The following is a 24,811-nucleotide window of genomic DNA, read 5'->3' as shown; positions in this document are numbered from 1 at the left end:
GACCAGATGCCATGATCTTAGTTTTCTGAACGTTGAAGTTTAAGCCAACTTTTCACTCTCCTTTTTCACTTTCATCAAGAGGCTTTTTAGTTCTTCTTTACTTTCTTCCATAAGAGTGGTGTCATCTGCATATGTGAGGTTGTTGATATTTCTCCTGGAAATCTTGATTCCAGCTTGTGCTTCTTCTAGCCCAGTGTTTCTCATGATGTACTCTGCATATAAGTTAAATAAGCAGGGTGACAATATGCAGCCTTGATGTACTCCTTTTCCTATTTGGAACCAGTCTGTTGCTCCATGTTCAGTTCTAACTGTTGCTTCCTGAGCTGCATACAGGTTTCTCAAGAGGCAGGTCAGGTGGTCTGGTATTCCCATCTCTTGAAGAATTTTCCACAGTTTATTGTGATTCACACAGTCAAAGGCTCTGGCATAGTCAATAAAGCAGAAATAGATGTTTTTCTGGAACTCTCTTGCTATTTTGATGACCTAAATCAAATCCCTTATGACTATACAGTGGAAGTGAGAAATAGATTTAAGGGACTAGATCTGTTAGACAGAGTGCCTGAGGAACTATGGATGGAGGTTTGTTACATTGTACAGGAAACAGGGATCAAGACCATCTCCAAGAAAAAGAAATGCAAAAAAGCAACATGGCTGTCTAAGGAGGCCTTACAAATAGCTGTGAAAAGAAGAGAGGTGAAAGGCACAGGAGAAAAGGAAAGATATACCCAAATGAATGCAGAGTTCCAAAGAATAGCAAGGAGAGATAACAAAGCCTTCCTCAGTGATCAGTGCAAAGAAATAGAGGAAAACAACAGAATGGGAAAGGCTAGAGATCTCTTCCAGAGAAGGCAATGGCACCCCACTCCAGTACTCTTGCCTGGAAAATCCCATGGACGGAGGAGCCTGGTGGGCTGCAGTCCATGGGGTCGCTGAGAGTCAGACACGACTGAGCAACTTCACTTTCACTTTTCACTTTCATGCATTGGATAAGGAAATGGCAACCCACTCCAGTGTTCTTGCCTGGAGAATCCCAGGGACGGTGGAGCCTGGTGGGCTGCCATCTATGGGGTCGCACAGAGTCGGACATGACTGAAGCGACTTAGCAGCAGTAGCAGCAGCAGAGATCTCCTCAAGAAAATTAGAGATACCAAGGGAACATTTCATGCAAAGAAGGGCACAATAAAGGACAGAAATGGTATGGACCTAACAGAAGCAGAAGATATTAAGAAGAGGTGGCAAGAATAAACAGAAGAACTGTATAAAAAAGGTCTTAACTACCAGGATAATCACGAAGGTGTGATCACTCACGCTCACCTAGAGCCAGACATCCTGGAATGTAAAGTCAAGTGGGCCTTAGAAAGCATTACTACGAACAAAGCTAGTGGAGGTGATGGAATTCCTGTTGAGCTATTTCAAATCCTGAAAGATGATGCTGTGAAAGTGCTGCACTCAATATGCCAGCAAATTTGGAAAACTCAGCAGTGGCCACAGGGCCGGAAAAGGTCAGTTTTCATTCCAATCGCAAAGAAAAGCAATGCAAAGAATGCTCAAACTACCACACAATAGCACTCATCTCACGTGTTAGTAAAGCAATGCTCAAAATTCTCCAAGCCAGGCTTCAGCAATACGTGAACCATGAACTTCCAGATGTTCAAGCTGGTTTTAGAAAAGGCAGAGGAACCAGCGATCAAACTGCCAACATTCGCTGGATCATTGAAAATACTGGAGTGGGTAGCCATTTCCTTTTCAGGAAGCTAGCCTGATCCAGAGATCGAATTCCCATTGCCTACACTGCAGATAGATTCTTTACCAACTGAGATACCAGGGATATTCACCTTTCTTTTTTTTTTTTTTTCCCTAGGATATTTTAATGATTTATTATTTTTTTATTTTTTTTAACTTTACAATATTGTATTGGTTTTGCCATATATCAACATGAATCTGCCACAGGTATACACATGTTCCCCATTCTGAACCCTTCTCCCTCCTCCCTCCCCGTACCATCCCTCTGGGTCATCCCAGTGTACCAGCCCCAAGCATCCAGTATCGTGCATCGAACCTGGACTGGAGACTTGTTTCGTATATGATATTATACATGTTTCAATGCCTTTATCCAAAATCATCCCACCTTATCCCTCTCCCACAGAGTCAAAAGACTGTTCTATACATCAGTGTCTCTTTTGCTGTCTCATATACAGGGTTATTGTTATCATCTTTCTAAATTCCATATATATGTGTTAGTATACTGTATTGGTGTTTTTCTTTCTGGCTTACTTCACTCTGTATAATAGGCTCCAGTTTCATCCACCTCATTAGAACTGATTCAAATGTATTCTTTTTAATGGCTGAGTAATACTCCATTGTGTATATGTACCACAGCTTTCTTATCCATTCATCTGCTGATGGACACCTAGATTGCTTCCATGTCCTGGCTATTATAAACAGTGCTGCGATGAACATTGGGGCACACATGTCTCTTTCAATTCTGGTTTCCTCAGTGTGTATGCCCAGCAGTGGGATTGCTGGGTCGTATGGCAGTTCTATTTCCAGTTTTTTAAGGAATCTCCACACTGTTCTCCACAGTGGCTCTACTAGTTTGCATTCCCACCAACAGTGTAAGAGGGTTCCCTTTTCTCCACACCCTCTTCAGCATTTATTGCTTGTAGACTTTTGGATAGCAGCCATTGTGACTGGCGTGAAATGATACCTCATTGTGGTTTTGATTTGCATTTCTCTGATAATGAGTGATGTTGAGCATCTTTTCTTGTGTTTGTTAGCCATCTGTATGTCTTCTTTGGAGAAATGTCTATTTAGTTCTTTGGACTATTTTTTGATTGGGTCGTTTATTTTTCTGGAATTGAGCTGTAGGAGTTGCTTGGGATATTCACCTTTCAATCTGAGAAACATTTCAAAAGGTTGACATCCTGTGGGAGTTTAGCTCTGCAGTTCATTTATTCAGTCAGTAGAGGGGGCTGCATCATTTGGAAAAGGCGGTCTTTTCTGGCTATCAAGGAAAGAAGTTTGTGTTTTCCATTGATGTTCCACAGAAAAGTGAAAAAAAAAAAAAAAGATTTTCATCATCTTTAGACAACTTGATTTTATAATCCTTTGTTTAGTGCATGTGGTAGCCTAAATCTTTTCCATGTACCTCCCTAAACATTGCTTTCCCATTTCCCACCCCTGGTTAACTCTTCCTTCCCTATTCCTTATGCTCTTTTCTCTTCACTCCACTTTTTCTGCCAGGATCATCCACCTCCACCCTTCTCCACCCCAGAGAGTTTGCTTTCCCTTCTGTCTTTTCTCTCTGTCTCAGCATCTTTGGTGCAGAGCACCTACAAACATGGGCATAGAGGACATAAGGATTAAGGACCATTGTTCAAGGAAGATGAGGAGAATACCATCTGTGTCATCAGTTACTATATCAAGAACAGATGTATTGAGAAATGTGTGCCTAGATGGAGACAGATGCATGATTCCAAGGACCTTTTCAGGATGCTGAGATCCAATGTCCGAGCTGAAGATGTTTAGTTTTCTATCCCAATGTTATTAATATTTCCTGTCCCTCAGAGCAATCACAGCCTACTTTGAAATCTCACATACATTTGCTAGAACATGGATGGGAATTTTTATCTCTTTACAATGCACAGCTCAGTACAGTTTTCTGGGATCAAACAATGTTTTCCACAAGCTTCATGGAACATTAGAAAATGTATTTGAAGAAGAAAAGAAAGAGCAATGGTTCTGGATAGGCACACCATCATGATCAGTGTTCCTTTTCCAGAGCCAGACTTTAAACTTCACAGAGGATGGCAGCACACACCCTGTGAGTTGGGGATGTCTTTCCTTCTTTGGGGGACATGACTAAAATAGGGCAGGAAGACCTAGACAAGGAACTGCTTGATCATTGGCTAACAGATCCTGGCAACAACACACTGCAACAGATACCTGCACTGGTTTTAAGTCTCTAACAGCAGCAGTTGTTTCTGTTCTCTGGAAACAAGCCTAGTAGCAGACACAAGTGTGAGCTCTGAACCCACAATCCTGATTTGTCCTTGAAATATGAGACTGGTGAATGGAGTAACTGTTTTTCTGACCTTGGGTAAGTGTTTTGTGTCTACAAGGGATGACTTTGAGGCCAAGGAACCGTAAGGGTCATTTGCTCTCTACTCGTCTCCCTGTGTTTTATTCAGCATTATAGCAATGGAATTGAGAACAGATCTATGCATTTGCTAGGGAGTACAAACTTCTACATGACAGATTAATTCATAGCCATGATGCGGAAGAGACCTTAGCAGTAAGCAGGTTGGAAGAACTCTCTGGGGTTATTGAGCCAAGGACCCCGGGATAAAGCCTATAGAGTTCTCAGATTCTTGCCATGTGTCTTTGGTCCCTATAAAATAAGCACCAATAATATTTCTCAGGATATAGATAAAAACACTGGAGTAGGGGGTAGGTCCAGACAGTTTGGGGAGTGTTGGGCCCTTGATCCACAGAATTACACTGATTTGTTGTCAGGGGATAATTTTATTTTCTTGACCCTTTAGGGACTGTGATTAATACCAAGCCCACCCAGCCTGGCTCCATGGATTGTGCTGAAGGAGAGGATGTAAACCTGCCTTGTAACCACTCTACCGTTGGTGGAAAGGACTATATACATTGGTATCAGCAAAATCCCAATCAGAGTCCACAGTATGTCATTCATGGCTTACGAGGCACAGTGAACAGCAGCATGGCCTCTCTCACCATCTCTTCAGACAGAAAGTCCAGCGCCTTGGTCCTGCCCCAGGTCACCCTGAGAGACGCCGCTGTGTACTACTGCGTCCTGAGAGAGGCACACTGGGACAGATGGGGCTGCACCTGTGCAGTGTCTCTGGTGGGAAGCAGTTGGGACAGAGTGGGGAGAGCAGTCACAGAAGCAAATCTAGAGTCATCTAGAAGGAGAGTCAGAGAGCAGTAAGAGATGAGGAAAATGAAGGGAAAAGAAAGGGAAGAAGATGCATAAAGAAAAGAAGAGAAAAAGGACAAGGAATAAGCACCTAGTTTACTGATGAATCTGAGAAGAATTTTGAGGCATGTCAGAATAATAATTTTAACATAGCAATAAAGTAAGAGGTATTAATAATTTTTATGGCTCCTCCTCATGTCAATCAAATGTTGGTTTCAGTGTGCTAGTCCCAACATAAGAAGTGGGAAACATACAAATAATTCTCCTTGTACCAAAGGCTTCTCTCATTTGGCTCCAAGGCCAAGTCTAGACTCTGATGTGTTACAGTTGTTCCGCTTACCAGAAACAAATTACTCTCTCTGAGAAAGATCTGAAATGTTATTGTTGCTAGTCTAGAACATTCATATTTCCCATGAAGAAGTTTTTTGAAAGAAACAAAAATTAAATGAATAATAATTTTTCACTTTCTAGGCAGGTCTGGAAACCCTGCCTTTATAAGGCGTTTTCATCAATTTGATAATCCCTAAGCAGCACATGGGGGTTCCCCCGTGGCTTAGCAGTAAAGAATCCACCTGCAATGCAGAAGCTTCAAGAGACCCAGGTTGAATTCTTGGTTCAGGAAGATCCCCTGGAGGAGGGGATGGCAACCCATTCCAGTATTCTTCCCTGGAGAATCCCAAGGACAGGGGAGCCTGGCAGACTACAGTCTTTAGAGTTGCAAAGAATCAGACATGACTGAAGTGACTTAGCATGCAGGCATGCAAGCAGCATGTGGGGCTTACCCCGGTGGCTCAGTGGTAAAGAATCTGCCTGCCAATGCAGGGGACATAGGTTCGGTCCCTGGTTGGAGAACTAAGATCCCACATGCCTTGGAGCAGCTAGGCCTACGTGCTGCTACTACTGAACCATTCTTGAACTGTCCATCTGAACGTTAGTGTCTGCAGATCACTTTACTTTCACTGCAGTGAAAATATACAGGTCTTCATCTTCCATCCCTTTTACCCCCAAATCTACTGATAGAGAATCGATATTATTTACAGAGTCTGAGATAAGAGCACAAACTAAAATTATCATCATATGGTTTCAAAAGCACTTATTTTTCTCTAAAATAGCCTATTAAAAGTAAAAAGCATAATACAAAACTAGTAATCAACAGTTTAAAAATGTGTTTACAATAGAAATTAAAAAAATAATTTCTTCACTTTTATTTATAAAAAATAAAAATAATTTATTTAATAAAAATAAAACTATTACAATTCAATTTTCAATGTCCACCTGGTGGTTAAGATAACTAATATTGCTCTCAACGCAGGCTGAGTCTAAAATAAATATATATAACTTTTAATGTCATCAGTACCATTTTTATAGCATCCATATATATGCACTAATATATAATTTTTTTCTCTTTCTGACTTACATCACTCTGTTTAACAGGCTCTAGGCTTATCCACCTCACTAGAACTGTCTCAAATGCTTTTTTTTATGGCTGAGAAATATTCCATTGTATATAAGTATGGCAAATTCTTTATCTGTTCATCCGTTGATGGACCCTATTTGTGGGGCAAAAATAGAGACACAGACATAGAGAACAGACCTTGGACACAGTAGGGGATGGAGAGAGTGGGAAAAATTAAGAGAGTGGCATTGAAATATATGCTTTACCATATGTAAAAGAGATAGCTAGTGGGAAGTTGCTGTATGATGCAGGGAGCTCAACACGGAGCTCCGTGACAACCTAGAGGAATGGGGGGAAGACTCAAAAGGAGGGGACATATGTATACTTCTGGCTGATTCACATCATTGTATGGCAAAAACCAACACAATATTGTAAAGCAATTATCCTCCAATTAGAAATAAATTAATTTAAAAACATAAATTTTAAAAATAATACTGTTTAATACAGCAAAGTGTTCCAGCCAATAGAAGCAACTTCTGATCATGCCGATTCATGAGCAGCCTTCAGAACCACAAGTAAGTGCATAAGAGAAGCAAAAGCTTCATCCTCAGCACTTGTGAGAAACTATTTCATTAAGGAAGAATCTACTGCATCCATGCCATGTGAGAGAAGGATGGGGCTATATAATTAAGTTTTGCTTTCTTTCCCCTAAAATTCTCCCAAATTCCTAATCAGGGTCTGCCTTCTCCAAAATGTTCTCAGAAAGTATCCCTTAAGTCATAAAATAATGATCTATATCCTTCTCTCACTCTACCCCTGCCCGCACATTCTGAGTTGGTTGCAGTGGGAGGGTGGGGCGTCCTGTCAGTGTCACCTGAGCAGGATTTGTTGGGTGAGCTGATTGGCTGCAGGAGCAGGAACGACTTATGACACTCACTCCCTCAGGGTTTAGTTAAGTATCTTGCAGTGAAAATGTCCCAACAAGAAGAGGAAGCATCATGAAGGGGCTAGCAGGCACTGTGCTGGGGCTTTTGTTTGCCCAGGTTTGCTGTGAGTTGGGGCTGCCCCACAGGAGATCTGAAGGAATGAGGCGCTGTTCTATTGTTGGGGGAGGGTGAGGAGCTGACAAGTTCTGCAGACTTTTTATCCTTCTCATCATCTATGGGGATGGGGAGGGCACTTTCAGGGTTTAGTAGGAGTTACAGTGACCCTCACCAGTGACTTTCTCTTTCCTCTCAGGTGTGCGAGGAGTGGATGTGGAGCAGAGTCCCCCAGCCCTGAGTCTCCAGGAGGGAGCCAGCTACACGCTTCAGTGTAATTTTTCCACTTCCTCACAGAGTGTGAATTGGTACCTTCAGAACCCTGGGGGCCGCATCATCCACCTGTTTTACATTTCTTCAGGGACAAAGCAGGATGGAAGATTAAATGCCACAACAGTTCTTAAAGAAGGCCGCAGCTCACTGCACATTTCCTCTTCACAGACCACAGACTCAGGCACTTACTTCTGTGCTGTGCAGCACAGTGCTCCCCAGGCACCTGCAGCCTGTACACAAACCCTCCGTGGGCTCAGCCCCTCCTCCAGCCACAGTCACTCCGTGAGGCCACCACAGGGCATCTGCAATGCTTAATGTTACTCACCTTTATCAGTACAGTTTTAACCACAGACACCTTTTGGCCCTACCGTTATGGACTTTGGTCTTTATCGTTCCTTCTCAACATGTATCTCCTTCTGCACTAGAAACTTCTAACTGGGAACTAGCAGAGTAGTTGATAAGAGGATAGAATTAAAATAAATATTTGACCACAGCTTCCCAGTGGTAAAGAATTTGCCAACCAATGGAGGAGATGCAGAAGACATGGGTTTGATCCCAGGGTTGGCAAGATCCTCTGGAGGAGGAAATGGTAACCCATTCCAGTATTCTTGGGAAACACTGGGAAATCTCATGGACAGAGGAGCCTGGCGGGCTCCAGTGCATGGGGTCTCAAAGAGTCGGACTTACTGAGTGACTAAGTACACACGGTGAACTCAAAAATGTTAAAAAGTGAAAGGAATTAAATGAAATCACTCCAATAAAGATATTATCCAGTTTGTGAGAGGGTGGGGCTTACTGAAGGAATTAAAGCAGATATGAACTTAGAGTTCTAGCTGGCTGAGAAGAGCAGAAGAGGAACTTGAGTTGCCACTGAGCACTGATGCCAGAAACGATGGACAAAACACTGGGGGCATCAGTTTCACTTCTGTGGCTTCAACTAGGCTGTGAGTTGTGGAGGAGAAAGCCTAGGATATCTCATCAATTAGGTGGACCAAGAAAACTGGATTACAAACAAGCTCATGCAGACAGAAACTCCAAGAAAGAAATAGATGTCTGTGGAACTAACTACTTTTTAATCTCTTTAAGTAGGGGTGAGTGGACAACAGCAGGAAAAAAGTGATCAAGAGCAGGTGAAACAGAGCCCTCAGTCTTTGACAGTCCAAGAAGGAGAGATTTCCATTCTGAACTGTGGTTATGAAAGGGTGTGTTTGACTATCTCCTGTGGCACTGGCAATATCCTGCTAAAGGACCTGCATTCTTGATAGCCATATGTTCAGTTATGAATGAAATGGAAGATGGAGGTTCACAGTTTCCCTCAATAAGAGTGCCAAACAGCTCTCATTGCACATCGCAACTTCCCAGCCTGGAGACTCAGCCACCTACATCTGTGCAGCAAGTGCCGGGTGCTCCCCTGCAACCTGTACCCAAACCTGCAGCTGAGCTGCAGCCACACCCTGCTGTGTAGATGAAATACACAAGCACACACACACATGATCTGTTTGGTCATAAAAATCTTAATATATTTAAGAAAACTGAAATTATATAAAATTTATTCTTCAAAATGGAGATAATACAGAATATCTAGTACAAAGAGATGTCTGTAGAAACTTTCAAATATTTGGAATACATACACTAACTTAAAAATAACCATAGGTTAAAGAAACAATTACTATGACTTTAGAAAATATTTTGAAAGTAAATATTGTGAAAGCACATTATATAAATATGTAGGAGATGCAGCTAAAATAATACATAAAAGGAAATTTATCTTTAAAATGGTTATTTAACTCAAGAAAAAAGCTTGAAAAACTATCATCTAGGCTTTCAGCGAAAGATGATAGAAAAGTGAATTAAACCCAACATAAACTGAAAGAAGTAAATAATAAAATGTTGGATTGGTGAAATACAAAGAAAGCTATAGGAATAGCCATGAAATACAAAGTTAATTATGTTAAAATGATCGATAAGATTTAAATATTTCTAGGTAGAATTTTCAAGGGAAAAAGAAAAAAAACACAAATTATAAATATAAGTAACTAAAAAGAAAGTTATTCTACAAGTTCTATAATGTTAAAAGGGTAATAAAAGAATATAATTAACAAGTTTATGTCACTGAGTAAGTGTATAGAAGTAAATCTACACAAGTAGGGAAGATTTATTTTTTTGACAAAGTGCAAAGACAATTCAATGGAGGCAACACAGTCTTATGAGCAAATGATGTTGGGACAATTGGATATTCTTGGGAAATAATTGAAACTCGGCCTAAATATCACACCTTATACAAAAATGTGGGTACAGCCTCAAAATGAACCATACATCCAAGTGTAAGATGTAAAATTGCCAAGTCTTTTAAGAAAAACATAAGAGAATATCTTCATGACCTAGGGCTAGACAAAAAGAATTTTGACATGACACCAAGAGCATGATCCATGAACAAATTTAGATTTCATCAAAATTAAAAATGTTTGCTCTGCAAAAAGACACTGTTAAGAGAAGGAAAAAGATAAACCACAGAATGACAGGAAATATTTGCAAAATACATTTTCATCAAAAGATTGTGTTCAGAAAACAATGAACCTTCTAGACTCAGCAGGAAGAAAACAATCTAGTTGAAAACTGGACGATAGATTTACACAGACACTTCATCAGAGAGCTATGTGGTAAGGAAATAAGCATATAAAAAGATGGTCAGGCTAAGTCAAATATCTCTCTTAGTAAATGTCACATTGCCCTGGAAAATATGTGGTTATTTTCAAATATCTTTTGATAGTGATTTCTAACATAATTCCAAGGTGATTAGAAAACAGACTGTAGGATTTCAATACCTTTAGACCATGAAATTTTGCACCTTGTTTTATGTCCCTGGATGTGTACCAGTGTCTCCTAGTTTATAGTCTATGGGACCTTGAATAGAATTTGCATCCTACTATTGTGTCAAGGCTGTATATTTTTACCCTGCTTATTTAACTTATATGCAGAGTACATCATGAGAAACGCTGGACTGGAAGAAACACAAGCTGGAATCAGGATTGCCAGGAGAAACATCAATAACCTCAGATATGCAGATGACACCACCCTTATGGCAGAAAGTGAAGAAGAACTAAAAAGCCTCTTGATGAAAGTGAAAAAGTGAAAGTGAAAAAGTTGGCTTAAAGCTCAACATTCAGAAACTAAGATCATGGCATCTGGTCCCATCATTTCATGGGAAATAGATGGGGAAACAGTGTCAGACTTCATTTTGGGGGGCTCCAAAATCACTTCAGATGGTGATTGCAGCCATGAAATTAAAAGACGCTTATTCCTTGGAAGGAAAGTTATGACCAACCTAGATAGCATTTTGAAAAGCAGAGACATTACTTTGCCAACAAAGGTCTGTCAATCAAGGCTATGGTTTTTCCAGTGGTCATGTATGGATGTGAGAGTTGGACTGTGAAGAAAGCTGAGTGCCGAAGAATTGATGCTTTTGAACTGTGGTGTTGGAGAAGACTCTTGAGAGTCCCTTGGACTGCAAGGAGATCCAGCCAGTCCATCCTGAAGGAAATCAGTCCTGGGTATTCTTTGGAAGGAATGATGCTAAAGCTGAAACTCCAGTACTTTGGCCACCTCATGTGAAGAGTTGACTCATTGGAAAAGACTCTGGGGCAGGAGGAGAAGGGGACGACAGAGGATGTGATGGCTGGATAGCATCACCGACTCGATGGACATGAGTTTGAATGAACTCCGAGAGTTGGTGATGTACAGGAAGGCCTGGCGTGCTGCAATTCATGGGGTCTCAAAGGGTTCAACGTGACTGAGCGACTGAATTGAACTGAACTGAACTGATGCCCAAGGAAGCACAGTGCTTGCCAACCCAAAAGTAGTGAACAGATTTTAAAAAGCCTTTTTTGATTTCTATTTTTTCATCTCTGTTCAGAAACAATCCTTACCAAAAAGAAAAAAAATCAAGTGCCATTCTTATACCAAAGGTGTCCTGCTTTAAAACATTCTACTGAACTTATCTTTAGAAATTACAGAATTAATGAGTGCTGTTTAACAGAACTGTTGTTAGTTCTATCACTAATTCTACCAATAGAGATTCATGAGTATATGATCTCATGAGAAAAATAATAGGAGTTAGTAACTTGGAGCTCCATTGGCACACTCTGTCTTTTAACTGTTTTTCCCTGTAGCTAATACATTAATAAATTGAATCAGGAAGAGATTGTTGGCAGTGCACACTGAGGATTCTAATGTTTCACAAATTCTAGCTGTTTGCACATCTGAGGGATTGAATCTAAAGTTAGAAGAATATCTAATTTGTTCATTACACCAGAATTGCATAAAACTGGCAACACACTAAGTGATTTTTAAATAAACTAGTAACAAGTGTATACACAATGCAGAACATAGAGAAGAAGCATCCTGGGCACAAAGATGATGAGAAAACTTCAGAAAATAATTCATTTTAGTAGTTAGAACAAAAACTCAGAAAACCAGATCACCCATGGAATAAATACACGATAACTATAAAAGGTAGAGAAAAATTCTAAAAATAGAAGAAAAACCTGAAATAAAGGAGAATGATATGACCAGATGCGGAGGGTGACAAAGTAAAATTTTGTGATAAAATTGATACTGGAAAGGTATTACACTAAAAATTGGAAAACATTTGCATCCATGTGCCAAGGATAAAAGATTTATAAATAGCAGTCAGAATGCAGATCTGAATGTAAGAATAATGCATGAAGTTAATAGAAAAAATTCAGAACTTGTTCATTACTTTGTGTTAGATAACCATTTCTTAAGCAAGACACAAGTATCGCTAAGCACCAAAACGAATCTATATTCATATATACATTCATTTTTTGTCACTTTTCTGTACAGCAGAGATGGGCACAACATTGTAAACCAACTACGCTTCATTAAAAAACTGATCTATATTAAAATTATTTCAAAAGTTAAAAAGATAACTGGAAAATCTATTAAAGGATAATTAGTGAATATATTTACAGTATTATTATCTTATGAAATTTAATATTGATTATCAAAAATAACATATTATCAAATATCGATCACATACATCATCAAAGGGATCATTTTAATTTAAAAATATCTCTTTTAAATCAACAAGAAAACAAACAAATTGATAGAAAAGACAAAAGTCTGAAGTAGGTTTTTGACAACAGAAGATATGCAGATAGTCAATAAACATGTCATTCCTATAGGATACATAAGCTGACGTAGCTAATTTACACTGGCAGAAATCAGAATATTGTTATATGTGGGACAATATCATAAAGAGAGCACTGAAGGGCTGGTAATGCTCTGTTTCTTGATCTGAGTGCTGGTTATAAGAGTGTTGGTTTCATGAAAATTTACTAGGCTGTACCCTTATATTACATTTTCTTACATGAATATAATACTCCAATAAAAACTAAAATGATACATGAGGACCTCCTACTAATTATAAGGTAACAAGAACTAAAACTGAAATTTAGGTGCTTTCATTCTAGTCTTCCTTTACTGCTCCTGAAATATTTAAGTAAGAACACATTTGTGAAACAAGCATGACTTCCGACCATGGGTAACCCTTCTCTTAATAGACCATAGATGAGAAATGTGTTATTGGTCTTTTTCATCTCTCTGGGATAAAAATGTGACTTTTGACCTTTGGTATATAGTATTAGGACTCCCCTGGTGGCTCAGCGGTAAAGAACCCGCCTGCAATGCAGGAGCCGCAGGAGTCTCAGGTTCGATCCCTGGGTCGGGAAGATCCCCTGGAGAGGGTATGGCAGCCCACATCAGTATTCTTGCCTGGAGAATCCCATGGACAGAGGAGCCTGGCAGGCTACAGTCCACAGGATCAGAAAGAGTCCATAGAGTCGCTTCATGACTGAAGTGACTTAGTATGCATGCACTCATGTATTAGCAAGGTACTAACCCATTGACATTTGGCATTATTAGGAATGGATGGAGAAGCCTGGTAGGCTGTAGTCCATGGGGTCGCTAAGAGTTGGACACGACTGAGTGACTTCCCTTTCACTTTTCACTTTCATGCATTGGAGGAGGAAATGGCAACCCACTCCAGTGTTCTTGCCTGGAGAATCCCAGGGATGGGGGAGCCTGGTGGGCTGCCGTCTATGGGGTCACACAGAGTCGGACACGACTGAAGTGATTTAGCAGCAGCAGCAGCAGCTAGTAAACATTCAAGGTGTCCTTGATTTCACTATTTTTATGGAAATCAAAGTCAAACCTCACCCGTTCCATCTGTGTCTTTTCAGCACCCTGAGTGTATCAATGTAGCTAGCTGGCTATCACACCAAAAGAATAGGGAAAAATAATGACTATCTCCAGGAAAACAAGTGATTAAATAAATTTCCTAGAAGCGTCCATTACTGAACTGATGTGGAGGTGAAAAATCAGGTCACAGCCCTGGACATTAATGGAAAGGAGGTTTTAGTAGAACATAGAAAGTTGGTATTTATTGAGCTTACTATATGTCAGGCACTGTAGGATGCATTTCCGATTCATTATCTAAGTTAAATATTAAAACCCTATGAGACAGATTTTACTGTTCCAATTTTTTAATCTTTGAGAAATGAGACATAACTTTCCTAACTGTGAAAAGCATCTTAAACTTTTATTGTCATCCTGAGTGTACTATTTAGAGGGCTCCTTGGAGAAGATTTGGGTATGAGGAAGCACTTGACCCAGAACAGGGTGACTGGATGTCTCAGTGATGGTGACATGATGGGTTTAAACTGGAACCTAAACGGATCTATGAAGAACAGTTCTATGAAGATCTACAAGACCTTCTAGAAATACCACCAAAAATAGATGTCCTTTTCATGATAGGGGATTGGAATGGAAACAGGAAGTCAAGAGATACCGGAATAACAGGCAAGTTTGGCCTTGGAGTACAAAATGAAGCAGGGAAAGGCCAAGAAAATACACTGGTCATAGAGTTTTGCCAAGAAAACACACTGGTCATAGAAAACACCCTCTACCAACAACACAAGAGCCCACCCTACACATGAATATCACCAGAGGGTTAATACAGAAATCAAATTGATTATATACTTTGCAGCCAAAGTTGGAGAAACTCTACACAGTCAGCAAAAACAAGATCTGGAGCTGACTGTGGCTCAGATCATGAGCTCATTATTGCAAAATTCAGGTTTAAGCTGAAGAAAGTAGGGAAAACCACTAGACCATTCACTGGATCATAGAAAAAGCAAATGAATTCCAGAAAACATCTACTTCTACTTCGTTGACTATGCTAAAGCCTTTGACTGTGTGGTTCGATCGGAAGAAACTGGAAAATTCTTAAATAGATAGGAATACCAGACCACCTTACCTGCCTCCTGAGAAACCTGTATGCAGGTCAAGAAGCAACAGTTAGAACCAGACATGGAACAACAAACTGATTCAAAATTGGGAAAGCAATACATCAAGGCTGTGTACTGTCACCCTGCTTATTTAAATTATATTCAGAGTACATCATGTGAAATGCTGGGTTGGATGAATCACAAGCTGGAATCAAGATTGTCAGGAGAAATACCAACAACCTCACATATGCAGATGATACCACTCTAATGACAGAAAGAGAAGAGTAACTAAAGAGCTTCTTGATGAGAGTAAAGGAGAACACTGACAAACTCAAATTTTAAAAAACTAAGATCGTGGCATCTGGGGTCCCAACACTTAATGCAAATAGATGGGGGAAAAGTGGTAGCGGTGACAGATTTTATTTTCTTTGGCTCCAAAATCACTGCAGAAGATGTCTGCAACCATGATATTAAAAGACACTTGATCCTTGGAAGGAAAGCTATGTCAAACCTAGACAGCATATTAAAAAGCAGAGACATCACTTTGCCAACAAAGCTCTACAGAGTTGAAGCTATGGTTTTCCAGTAGTCATACTGATGTGAGAGTTGTACCCTAAAGAAGGCTGAGTGCTGAAGAATTAAGGCTTTCTAATTGTGGTGCTGCAGAAGACCTTTGAGAGTTTCTTGGACAGCAAAGAGATCAAACGGGTCAATCCTAAAGGAAATCAACCCAGAATATTCATTAGAAAGACTGATGCTGAAGCTGAAGTTCCAATACTTTGGCCATTTGATGTGAAGAGCCGACTCATTGGAAAAGACCCTGATGCTGGGAAAGATTGAGGCAGGAGGAGAAGGGGGTGACAGAGGATGAGATGATTGGATGACAGCATCCACACAATGGACATGGGCTTGAAAAAACTTTTGGAGACAGAGAAGGACAAGAAATTGTGGTGTGCTGTGGTTCATGGGGTTGCAAAGAGTCAGACATGACTTAGAGACTGAACAACAATGCTTCCAGCAAGTATTTATGAATATTTGTTAAATGAACAAAGCATGATTAGTGTAACATTACTCCTATGTCTTCAGTACAATTTTCCTCCATGCTAGACTTGGATTTATTGTTTATATTCTATTGTTCATTCTTCACAATAATAACCCTCTGTTTATACTATCGGAGTCTTTTATTTGGCATGCATCCCATAAAGTTGGAAGATTGTTTTCAGAGTAATTTAAACAGTTGTTTAATGCAATTTCTCATCAAATTCATGAATAATGATTCATCGGCTCACTCAGAAACCATGTAATTTTTGAGTGCCTACTATGTATCAAACTCTTATAAATATTGAATTACATGGGCTTTGAAGTAAATTTTAAACATAGGAAGGTTAGAGACAAATGAAAAAGAGATCAACAAATGAGAATCGTATGACTGCAGAGGCCTGGTGTGCTGCGGTTCATGGGGTCGCACAGTTGGACATGACTGAGCAACTGAACTGAACTGAACTGAAAGCAAAGATAATTAAAATCTTCTGTGGGATATTTAGAACCAAGAAAATACAGATGAGTACAGAAGTATTACAAGTAAGTTGTGTGTATTGTGTGGTAAGTTGTTTCAATCGTATCTAACTCTGGGAGTCATGGATTGTAGCCCACCAGGCTCCCCAGGCAAGAATACTGAAGTGGGTTGCTAAGCCCTTCTCTAGGGGATCTTCCTGATCCAGGGATTGAACATGGGTCTCTTAAGTCTCCTGCATTGGCAGGTGAGTTCTTTACCACTCACACCACTTGGGAAGCCCATTTACCTTCAAATTTGAGGAGCTTTTCAAAAAGTTGCTTGCTGACTTTTGGTGCAGGTTTAGCTCTGCAGTTCTTCTATTCAGTCACAAGAGGAGGCTGATTCATCTGAAAACAGTGTTTCTGGGAGAAAGGGAGGGAAATGTGTTTTCCATTGATGTGCCCAAAAAAAGGAAAATGACATGCTTTCATCTTCTTTACACAACTTGAGCTTTTTATCCCTTGTTGACTGTGTGTGGTCAAGGATTAAGGGGATCTTAGCCAAATAGCCTAAGCCCTTTCCATGTACCTCCCTAAACACTGCTTTCCTATTTCCCTGCTCTGATTATCCCTTCACTTTTCTATTCCTTACACGCTTTTTTCCCTTCTCTGACTTTTTATATTACTCACACCCACCTCCACCCCACCCCCCACCTACTTTGCCTGCCTTTCTGTCTATTCCTCTGCCTTAGCATCCTTGCTATACAACACCCACAAGCATCAGCATAGGGAATATGAGGATTATGGACCACTGTTCAAAGAGGATGAGGTGAACTCTATGTCAATCAGTTAGTATATTAAGAACAGATGCATGAAAAATGTCTACCTAGATGGTGATAGATGCATGATTCCAAGAACACTTACAAGAGCTCCAAGCTCCAGGATGTGTAGCTTTTAGTCTCAGCCGTTATTTTTTTCCATCTCCCAGAGCACATCACTGCCTACTTTTGAATCTTCCTTACATTTTCTGGAATGTGGATGGAAATTTTCATTATCTTACTACACAGAGCTCAGTACATTTTTCTGGGATTAAATATTATGCTCTGCAAGCTTCATGGAGCATCAGCCAATTTCTTAAGAAACAAATGAAAGACCAATGGTTGTGCATAGACACATCATTGTGATTGGTATTCCTTTTCCAGAGGCAGACATTAAACTTCAGACATGATTTCACTGTGAGCTGGGGATGTTTCACCATCTTTTGGGGACATGACTAAAACAGGGGAGGAAGACCTAGATAAGGGATTGCTTGATCATTGGCTGAGAAGGTCCTAGCAACAACACAGCGATATCTGCACTGGTTGTAAGTCTTTACTAGCAGCTGTTGCCTCTGTTCTCTGGAACCTCCTTAAGCCAAGGATCAGACCCAAGCCTGAACTCTGAGCCCATGATCCTGGTTTGTCCCTGAAGTATGAGGCTGGTGACTGGAGTAACAGTGTTTCTGACCTTGGGTAAGTGTTCTGTGTCTACAAGGGATGACTTTGAGGGGAAAGGACCACAAAGAGTTATTTGCTCACTACTCCTCTCCCTGTGCTTTATTCAGCACTATAGTGATGGAATTGAGAACCAATCATGGATTTGCTAGGGACACAAACTTCTACATGACAGGTTAAACCTTGGCTATGATTCCAGAAGAGTCCTTAGCAGTAAGCAGGTTGTAGGAAATCTCTGGGTTTATTGAGCCAAGGACCCATGGAACAAAGCCTATGGATCTCTGATTCTTGCCACGTATCTTTGGTCTCCATAATTTTGTTGTTTTTCAGTCACTAAGTTGTATCCAACTTTTATGACCAAATGGACAGCAGTGTGCCAGGCTCCTCAGTCCACTATTATCTTTTGGAATACGCTCAAATTAATGTCCATTGAGATGGTGACACTGTTTAACCACCTCATCCCCTAACGCCCCCTTTTCCTTTTGTCTTCAATTTTTCCCAGCATCAGGGTATTTTTCAATGAGTCAGCTCTTCTCATCAGGTGTACAAATTATTGGAGCTCCAGTTTCAGCATCAGTCCTTCCAATGAATATTTAGGGTTCATTTCCTTTTGGATAACTGGTTTGATCTTCTTGCAGTCCAATATTGAACACCAATAATATTTTTCCAGGACATAAATAGAAACACAGGAGTAGGGGTTAGGGCCAGACAGTTATGAGAGAGTTATACACTTGATCCATAGAATTACGCTTATTTGTACTCTGGAACTAATTTGATTTCTTAACCCCCCAGGGACTGTGACTGATGCTAAGACCACCCAGCCCAGCTCCATGGATTATGCTGAAGGACAGGATGTAACCCTACCTTGTAACCACTCTACCATTGGTAGAATGAGTATATACATTGGTATCAGCAAAATCCCAGAGTCCACAGTATGTCATTCATGGCTTACGAGGCACAGTGACCAGCAGCATGGCCTCTCTGACCATAGCTTCAGACAGAAAGTCTAGCACCTTGGTCCTGCCCCAGGTCACCCTGAGAGACACCACTGTGTACTACTGCGTCCTGAGAGAGGCACACTGGGACAGATGGGGCTGCACCTGTGCAGTATCTCTCTTGTGGGAAGAAGGGGGGACACAGTGGGGGAGCAGTCACAAGAGCAAATCTAGACTCATCTAGAAGGAGAGTCAGAGAGCAGTAAGAGATGAGGAAAATGAAGGGAAGGAGAAGGGAGGAAGATGGATAAAGAAAAGAAGAAAAGGACAAGGAAGAAGTGCATCATTGGTTGATGTGGCTGAGAAGAATTTTGGGAATTATGGGAATACTAAGAATCCCAATTGCAATATAGAAATAAAGTGAGAAGCATTGTCAATTTTTCATGGTTCTTTCTCATGTCAATAAAATGTTGGTTCCAGTGTGTTAGTCTCAACATAAAAGTGAGAAAAATACAAATAATTCTCCTGTTCCAAAGTTTTCTTTCATGTCCGACTCTTTGAGACCTCAAGAACTGTAGCCTGCCAGGCTCCTCTGTCCTTGGGATTTTCCAGGGAAGAATACTGGAGTGGGTTGCCATTTCCTTCTCCAGAAGATCTTCCTGATCCAGGGATCAAATCTTGTCTCCTTTGTCTCCTGCATTGTAGGAGGATTCTTTACCACTGTGCCACCTGGGAAGTGGTCCAATTCATTCTTTATAATGCCTGTGTAGTACTCTGAAATGTTCTATTATTAATTATGTTTACCTTAATAAGTATTTGTTTCTATTACTGTGCTATCCTAAAGAGTGTTGTCTTTATACAACTTTGTAGATTGACTTTTGCATGTATGAGGACATGTCTACTGTAATGAAATTTCTGAACTGGAATGGCTATTTTCAAAACAAGGTACATTTAAAATTTTTTTGATAAAGTGACAACTTTCCATTCAAATGGTATAAATGGTTATACTTCAACCAACAGGGAGTGAGAAGGTATACTTCGCACCCTCTAAAAATTGAGAATTACCAGCCGTTTTCATTTTAACAATCCAAATGCACTTTATCTATAGACATTTTACTGATCCCTAGTGCTTTCGAGCAACATTTTCTCTGTATATTGGCACTCTGTCATCAACCTTGTTCATATGCTTGTTCCTATCTTTTGACAATTTTTTCCATTAACTTAGCTTTATTTTTGTTTGCTAGAATTATTTTGACATCTTACATGATATTTTGACTTTCATATTTACTTGTATGTTTTATTCTAACATACTACCTTTCTTACACTGTCAAATCTATCAAAAATTTATTTCTTTTTAGCTTTAAAATCAGTGTCTTTTAGAAAGCCCTAAATGTACCTTTTAATCCTCGTTACCATTTAGGGAGTTATTCTGAGATCTCTGGTACCTCTCAGAAAGCTAATCCTCAATGAGATTTTAAAGTTGCCTATCTTTGTCTTAATATGTCTTAGACCAACTGTTATATTTATTTTTAAATCTGCTAATGTCAAGCTCCAAAATCTGAGCATGTGTAGTTCAATCTGGCCTTCCTGGAAGCAACAGTAAGAAGAAAGCCCTGAAATAGTGAGTCAACTGGAAAGTCAGTGGAATGAATCACAATTCCCATAGCTGAAGGTGACACACATTTCAGGGCAAAATGTCAAGTGTTAGAATAAAAGGCATATGTTGTGACTCAATAAAATCAATAATCCTTAATTCTGTAAAGAGACATGCTAGTCCTCTAAATATCCAAATAGCAGTAGAAATATTTTTTACTGATTGTAGTGGGATTCTGAAACATCCTTAGCTCCTTTTTAGCCACACATTTTCCCCAAGAGAAAAGATATCGAGGAAATTAGAGCACAAGATAGAGAAAGTAATAGGGAGGCATTCTGGCCCTTGATGTGAGCGGCATCACTAACATAATATTCTTGGATCTTCAAAAAGATTGAGAAATCTATCCTGCTGCATAGGATGTGTACCTAAACGTATATTGCTGTGTTTATGCTTTGGAAATTGCTTTGATTTGTGAGTCAGAGATGAAGGAATAGATACTTGTACTCAATCTTGGAAAGTACAATGAGAGGTGTTGTAGCCTTTTCCAAAAATCAGCATATCCCTCCTGTCATGTTTTCACTCATTTCCTCCTCTTCACAGTCTTTGAGCTCACTTTCTGTTTCCTTACTTCACTTTTTCTGAAACATATCTTTTCATTCCTTTTGTTTATTGAAGTTCTCAGCAATCAGCACAGTACCCAACACATAGTAAGTGTTCAACAAATATTTATTGAGTAAAGAAATATTTATGACTGACGTTACTAATAATTGCTAGTTCAGTTCAGTTCAGTTCAGTTCAGTCTCTCAGTCATGTCTGACTCTTTGTGACCCCATGAACTGCAGCACGCCAGGCCTCCCTGTCCATTACCAACTCCCGGAGTCCATTCAAACCCATGTCCATTGAGTCAGTGATGGCATCCAACCATCTCATCCTCTGTCGTCCCCTTCTCCTCCTGCCCTCAATCTTTCCCAGCATCAGGGTCTTTTCAAATTAGTCATCTCTTTGCATCAGGTGGCCAAAGTATTGGAGTTTCAGCTTCAGAATTAGCCCTACCAGTGAACACCTAGGATTGATGGACTGGTTGGATCTCCTTGCAGTCCAAGGGACTCTCAAGAATCTACTCCAACACCACAGTTCAAAAGCATCAATTCTTTGGTGTTCATTGCTAGGGATGCAATAAAATATTGAAAGGGTGAGTTATATCTTTTTTAAAAATAGAAGAGAAAGTCAACATCACATGGATTTCACAATGAAGATGGGTATATTTGAAAATACTTATTCATTCATAAACTCGTTAATCCTATCCTTCTATTTCCCTTTCTTTTCCTTCCACCCTCCCTCTTTCTTTTTCTTCTTTCCTCTCTTACTCCTCTTTCCTATCATTGTTAGTGAGATAGGTCCCCAAGTACTTTGTTAAGGTCTTCCTGTGAAACTTTAGTTTATTCCAACACAAAATTCTTTCTTCCATTAAAATTCCCAATACATTGTGTTTCTCATAAAGTGGTCAACACCAGATATTTTTAAAGATTTAAATTGTGCTTAACTCATTCCCTCAATGAGGCAGGGAATTCTCCTAATTTTAGAAAAATGGATACAAAAAATAGTTATTTGGATATCAACTGGTATTCTCATTCATGTCATCTTCCATAACTATAAGCCAACAAAGGCGTAAAAAGTCCATATGGTATTTCAGTAACCCATGGCCATTGGAAACACAGTGCTTGCCAACCCAAATGTAGTGAACAGATTTTAGAAAGTCTTTTCTCATTCCTGTTTTTTCATCTTCGTTCAGAAAAAATCCTTACCAATTAAAAAAAAAAATCATGTGCTACCCTTATACCAAATGTGTCCTGCTTTAAAACCTTCTACCAAATGTATCTTTAGAAATCACAGAATTAATGAGTGCTGTTTAATAGAACTGTTATTAGTTCTATCACTAATTCTACCAATAGAGATTCACCATGAGCAGATGATCTCACAAGAAAAATAACTGAGTTAGGAACTTGGATCTCCATTGGCTCACTGTGTCTTTTAACTGTTTTTCCCTACAACTAATACATTAATAAATTGAATCAGGAAGAGTCTGTTAGCAGTGCACACTGAGGATCTTAATGTTTTTCAAATTCTACCTGTTTGCACATGTGAAGGACTGAATCTAAAGTAAGAAGAATATCTAATTCATTTGTTACACCAGAATTGCATAAAACAGGCAACATACTAAGTGATTCTCAAATTAACTAATAACAAGTGTACACACAGTACATCATATAGAAAAGAAAGCATCCTGGGCACAAAGAGGAGGAGAAAACCTCTGAAAAAAATTCATTTTAGTAACTAGAACAAAAGTTTAGAAAACTGCATCATCCAAGTAATAAATATGTGATAACTGTAAAATGTTTTTTAAAATTCTACAAACAGAAGAAAAACTGAAATAAAGGAGAAAGATATAAGCAGATGGAGAGGGTGACAAAGTAAAATTTTGTGGTAAAATTAATACTGAAATTGTATTACACTAAAAATTGGAAAACATTTGCCTTTATGCACCAAAGATAAAGGACTTTCATTTCAATAAGTGACATTCCATCATTTTTCCTATGGAAAAGTGTATTATGGCCTTCAGATCATATATAAATAGCAGTCAGAGTGCAGATCTGAATGTAAGAATAATGTATGAAATTAATGGAAAAAATACAAAACTTGTTCATTACTTTGTGTTAGGTACACATTTCTTAAACAGGACACAATCATGGCTAAGCATCAAAACTAGTCTATATTCATATATACATTCATTTTTCGTGTCACTTTCTGTATAGCAGAGATGGGCACAACTTTGTAAACCAACTACCCTTCATTAAAAAAATGATGTTTATTAAAATTGCCATTAAAAGTATTCAAGAGTTAAAAGGATAGCTAGCAAATTATTAAAGGGTAACTAGTGAATATATTTACAGTATTATTATGTTATCAAAGTTAATATTATTAATTATAAAAATATTATATTAGCAAATATTAGCTATAACATATACTATCAAAGGGCTCATTTTGATTTCAAAATATCTCCTTCAAATCAACAAGAAAACAAACAAATTGATAGAAAAGAGAAAAGCCTGAAGTAGGCATTTGACAATAGAAGATATTCAAATGGTCAATAAACATATCATTCCCATAAGGTGCATAAGCTGACATAGCTAATTTACACTGGTAGAAATCAGAATACTGTTATAATGGGTCAGTATCATAAAGGGAGCTCTGAAGGGCTGGTAATGCTCTGTTTCTTGATCTGAGTGCTGGTTATAAGGGTGTTGCTTATGTGAAAATTTACCAGGCTGTACCCTTATATTACATTTTCTTATATGAATATAAAACTCCAATAAAAACTAAAATGATACATGATGACCTCTTATTAATTCTTAGTTATAAGGTGACAATAAACTAAAACTAAAATTTCAGGTGCTTTCATTCTAGTTTTCCTTTTCTGCTACTGAAATATTTAAGTAAGAACACATTTGTGAAGCAAGCATGACTTCTGACCATGTGTAAGTATTGACTTTCTATTAATGGATCATAGATGAGAAATGCGTCATTTGTCTTTTTCATCTATCCGAGGTACAATGTGTGATTTTGATCTTTGCTATCAGGACTTCCCTTGTGGCTCAGTGGTAAAGAATCTGCCTGCAATGCAGGAACCGCAGGAGCCTCGGGTTCGATCCCTGGGTCAGGAAGATCCCCTGGAGGAGGGCGTGACAACCCACTCCAGTATTCTTGCCTGGAGAATCCCATGGACAGAGGAACTTGGAGGGCTACAGTACATAGGGTCAGAAAGAGGCAGACATGACTGAAGTGACTTCACACACATGAAACACATGTAGTATCAAGGTACCAACATGTTAACATTTGGCATTATTAGGAAAAGTAGAAAACTCTAGTGAAGTCGCTCAATCGTGTCCAATTCTTTGAGACCCCATGGACTCATGGAGCCTGCCAGGCTCCTCTGTCCAAGGGATTTTCCAGGCAAGAGTACTGGAGTGGGGTGCCATTTCCTTCTCCACTAGTGAATAGGAAAGGGTAATAAATCGCTCAAGATGCTTACATCTTATTGATTACAACAGAGTTCAAGCTGATCCCAAGCTATGAAATTCTGGGGAAGTTAAGCATTTTTCTCTAGGAACATTGCTAACAAACAGAATGTTGGGATTCTGGTAAGGATGAAGAAGTAAATCTACTCGAGGACAATGAACAGTACCTGCCATATCCTTAAATATTAAAGGGCTCCTGAAACACTGTGGCACGCTATGCAGTCAATGAGATTTATTAGCCAACATCTTTATCATTAA

At 39.3% G+C, this 24,811-nt stretch overlaps 1 pseudogene and 2 gene segments (V, D, J or C); all 3 read left to right on the top strand.

Annotated features, from left to right (window-relative positions):
- Positions 1–4,059: 4,059 nt before the first annotated feature.
- On the top strand, positions 4,060–4,957 carry LOC133255130 (T cell receptor alpha variable 26-1-like). The segment is given in 2 exon segments: positions 4,060–4,099; positions 4,545–4,957. Coding segments are annotated over 2 exon segments (453 nt in total).
- Positions 4,958–7,294: 2,337 nt separating this feature from the next.
- On the top strand, positions 7,295–7,969 carry LOC133255129 (T cell receptor alpha variable 22-like). The segment is given in 3 exon segments: positions 7,295–7,391; positions 7,581–7,655; positions 7,743–7,969. Coding segments are annotated over 3 exon segments (354 nt in total).
- Positions 7,970–17,470: 9,501 nt separating this feature from the next.
- Positions 17,471–19,716, top strand: LOC133255313 (T cell receptor alpha variable 26-1-like; annotated as a pseudogene).
- Positions 19,717–24,811: the final 5,095 nt, after the last annotated feature.

Source organism: Bos javanicus, chromosome 10, assembly GCF_032452875.1.
Source record: "Bos javanicus breed banteng chromosome 10, ARS-OSU_banteng_1.0, whole genome shotgun sequence".
Taxonomy (NCBI): Eukaryota; Metazoa; Chordata; class Mammalia; order Artiodactyla; family Bovidae; genus Bos; species Bos javanicus.
This window is presented reverse-complemented; position numbering and strand designations above follow the sequence as displayed.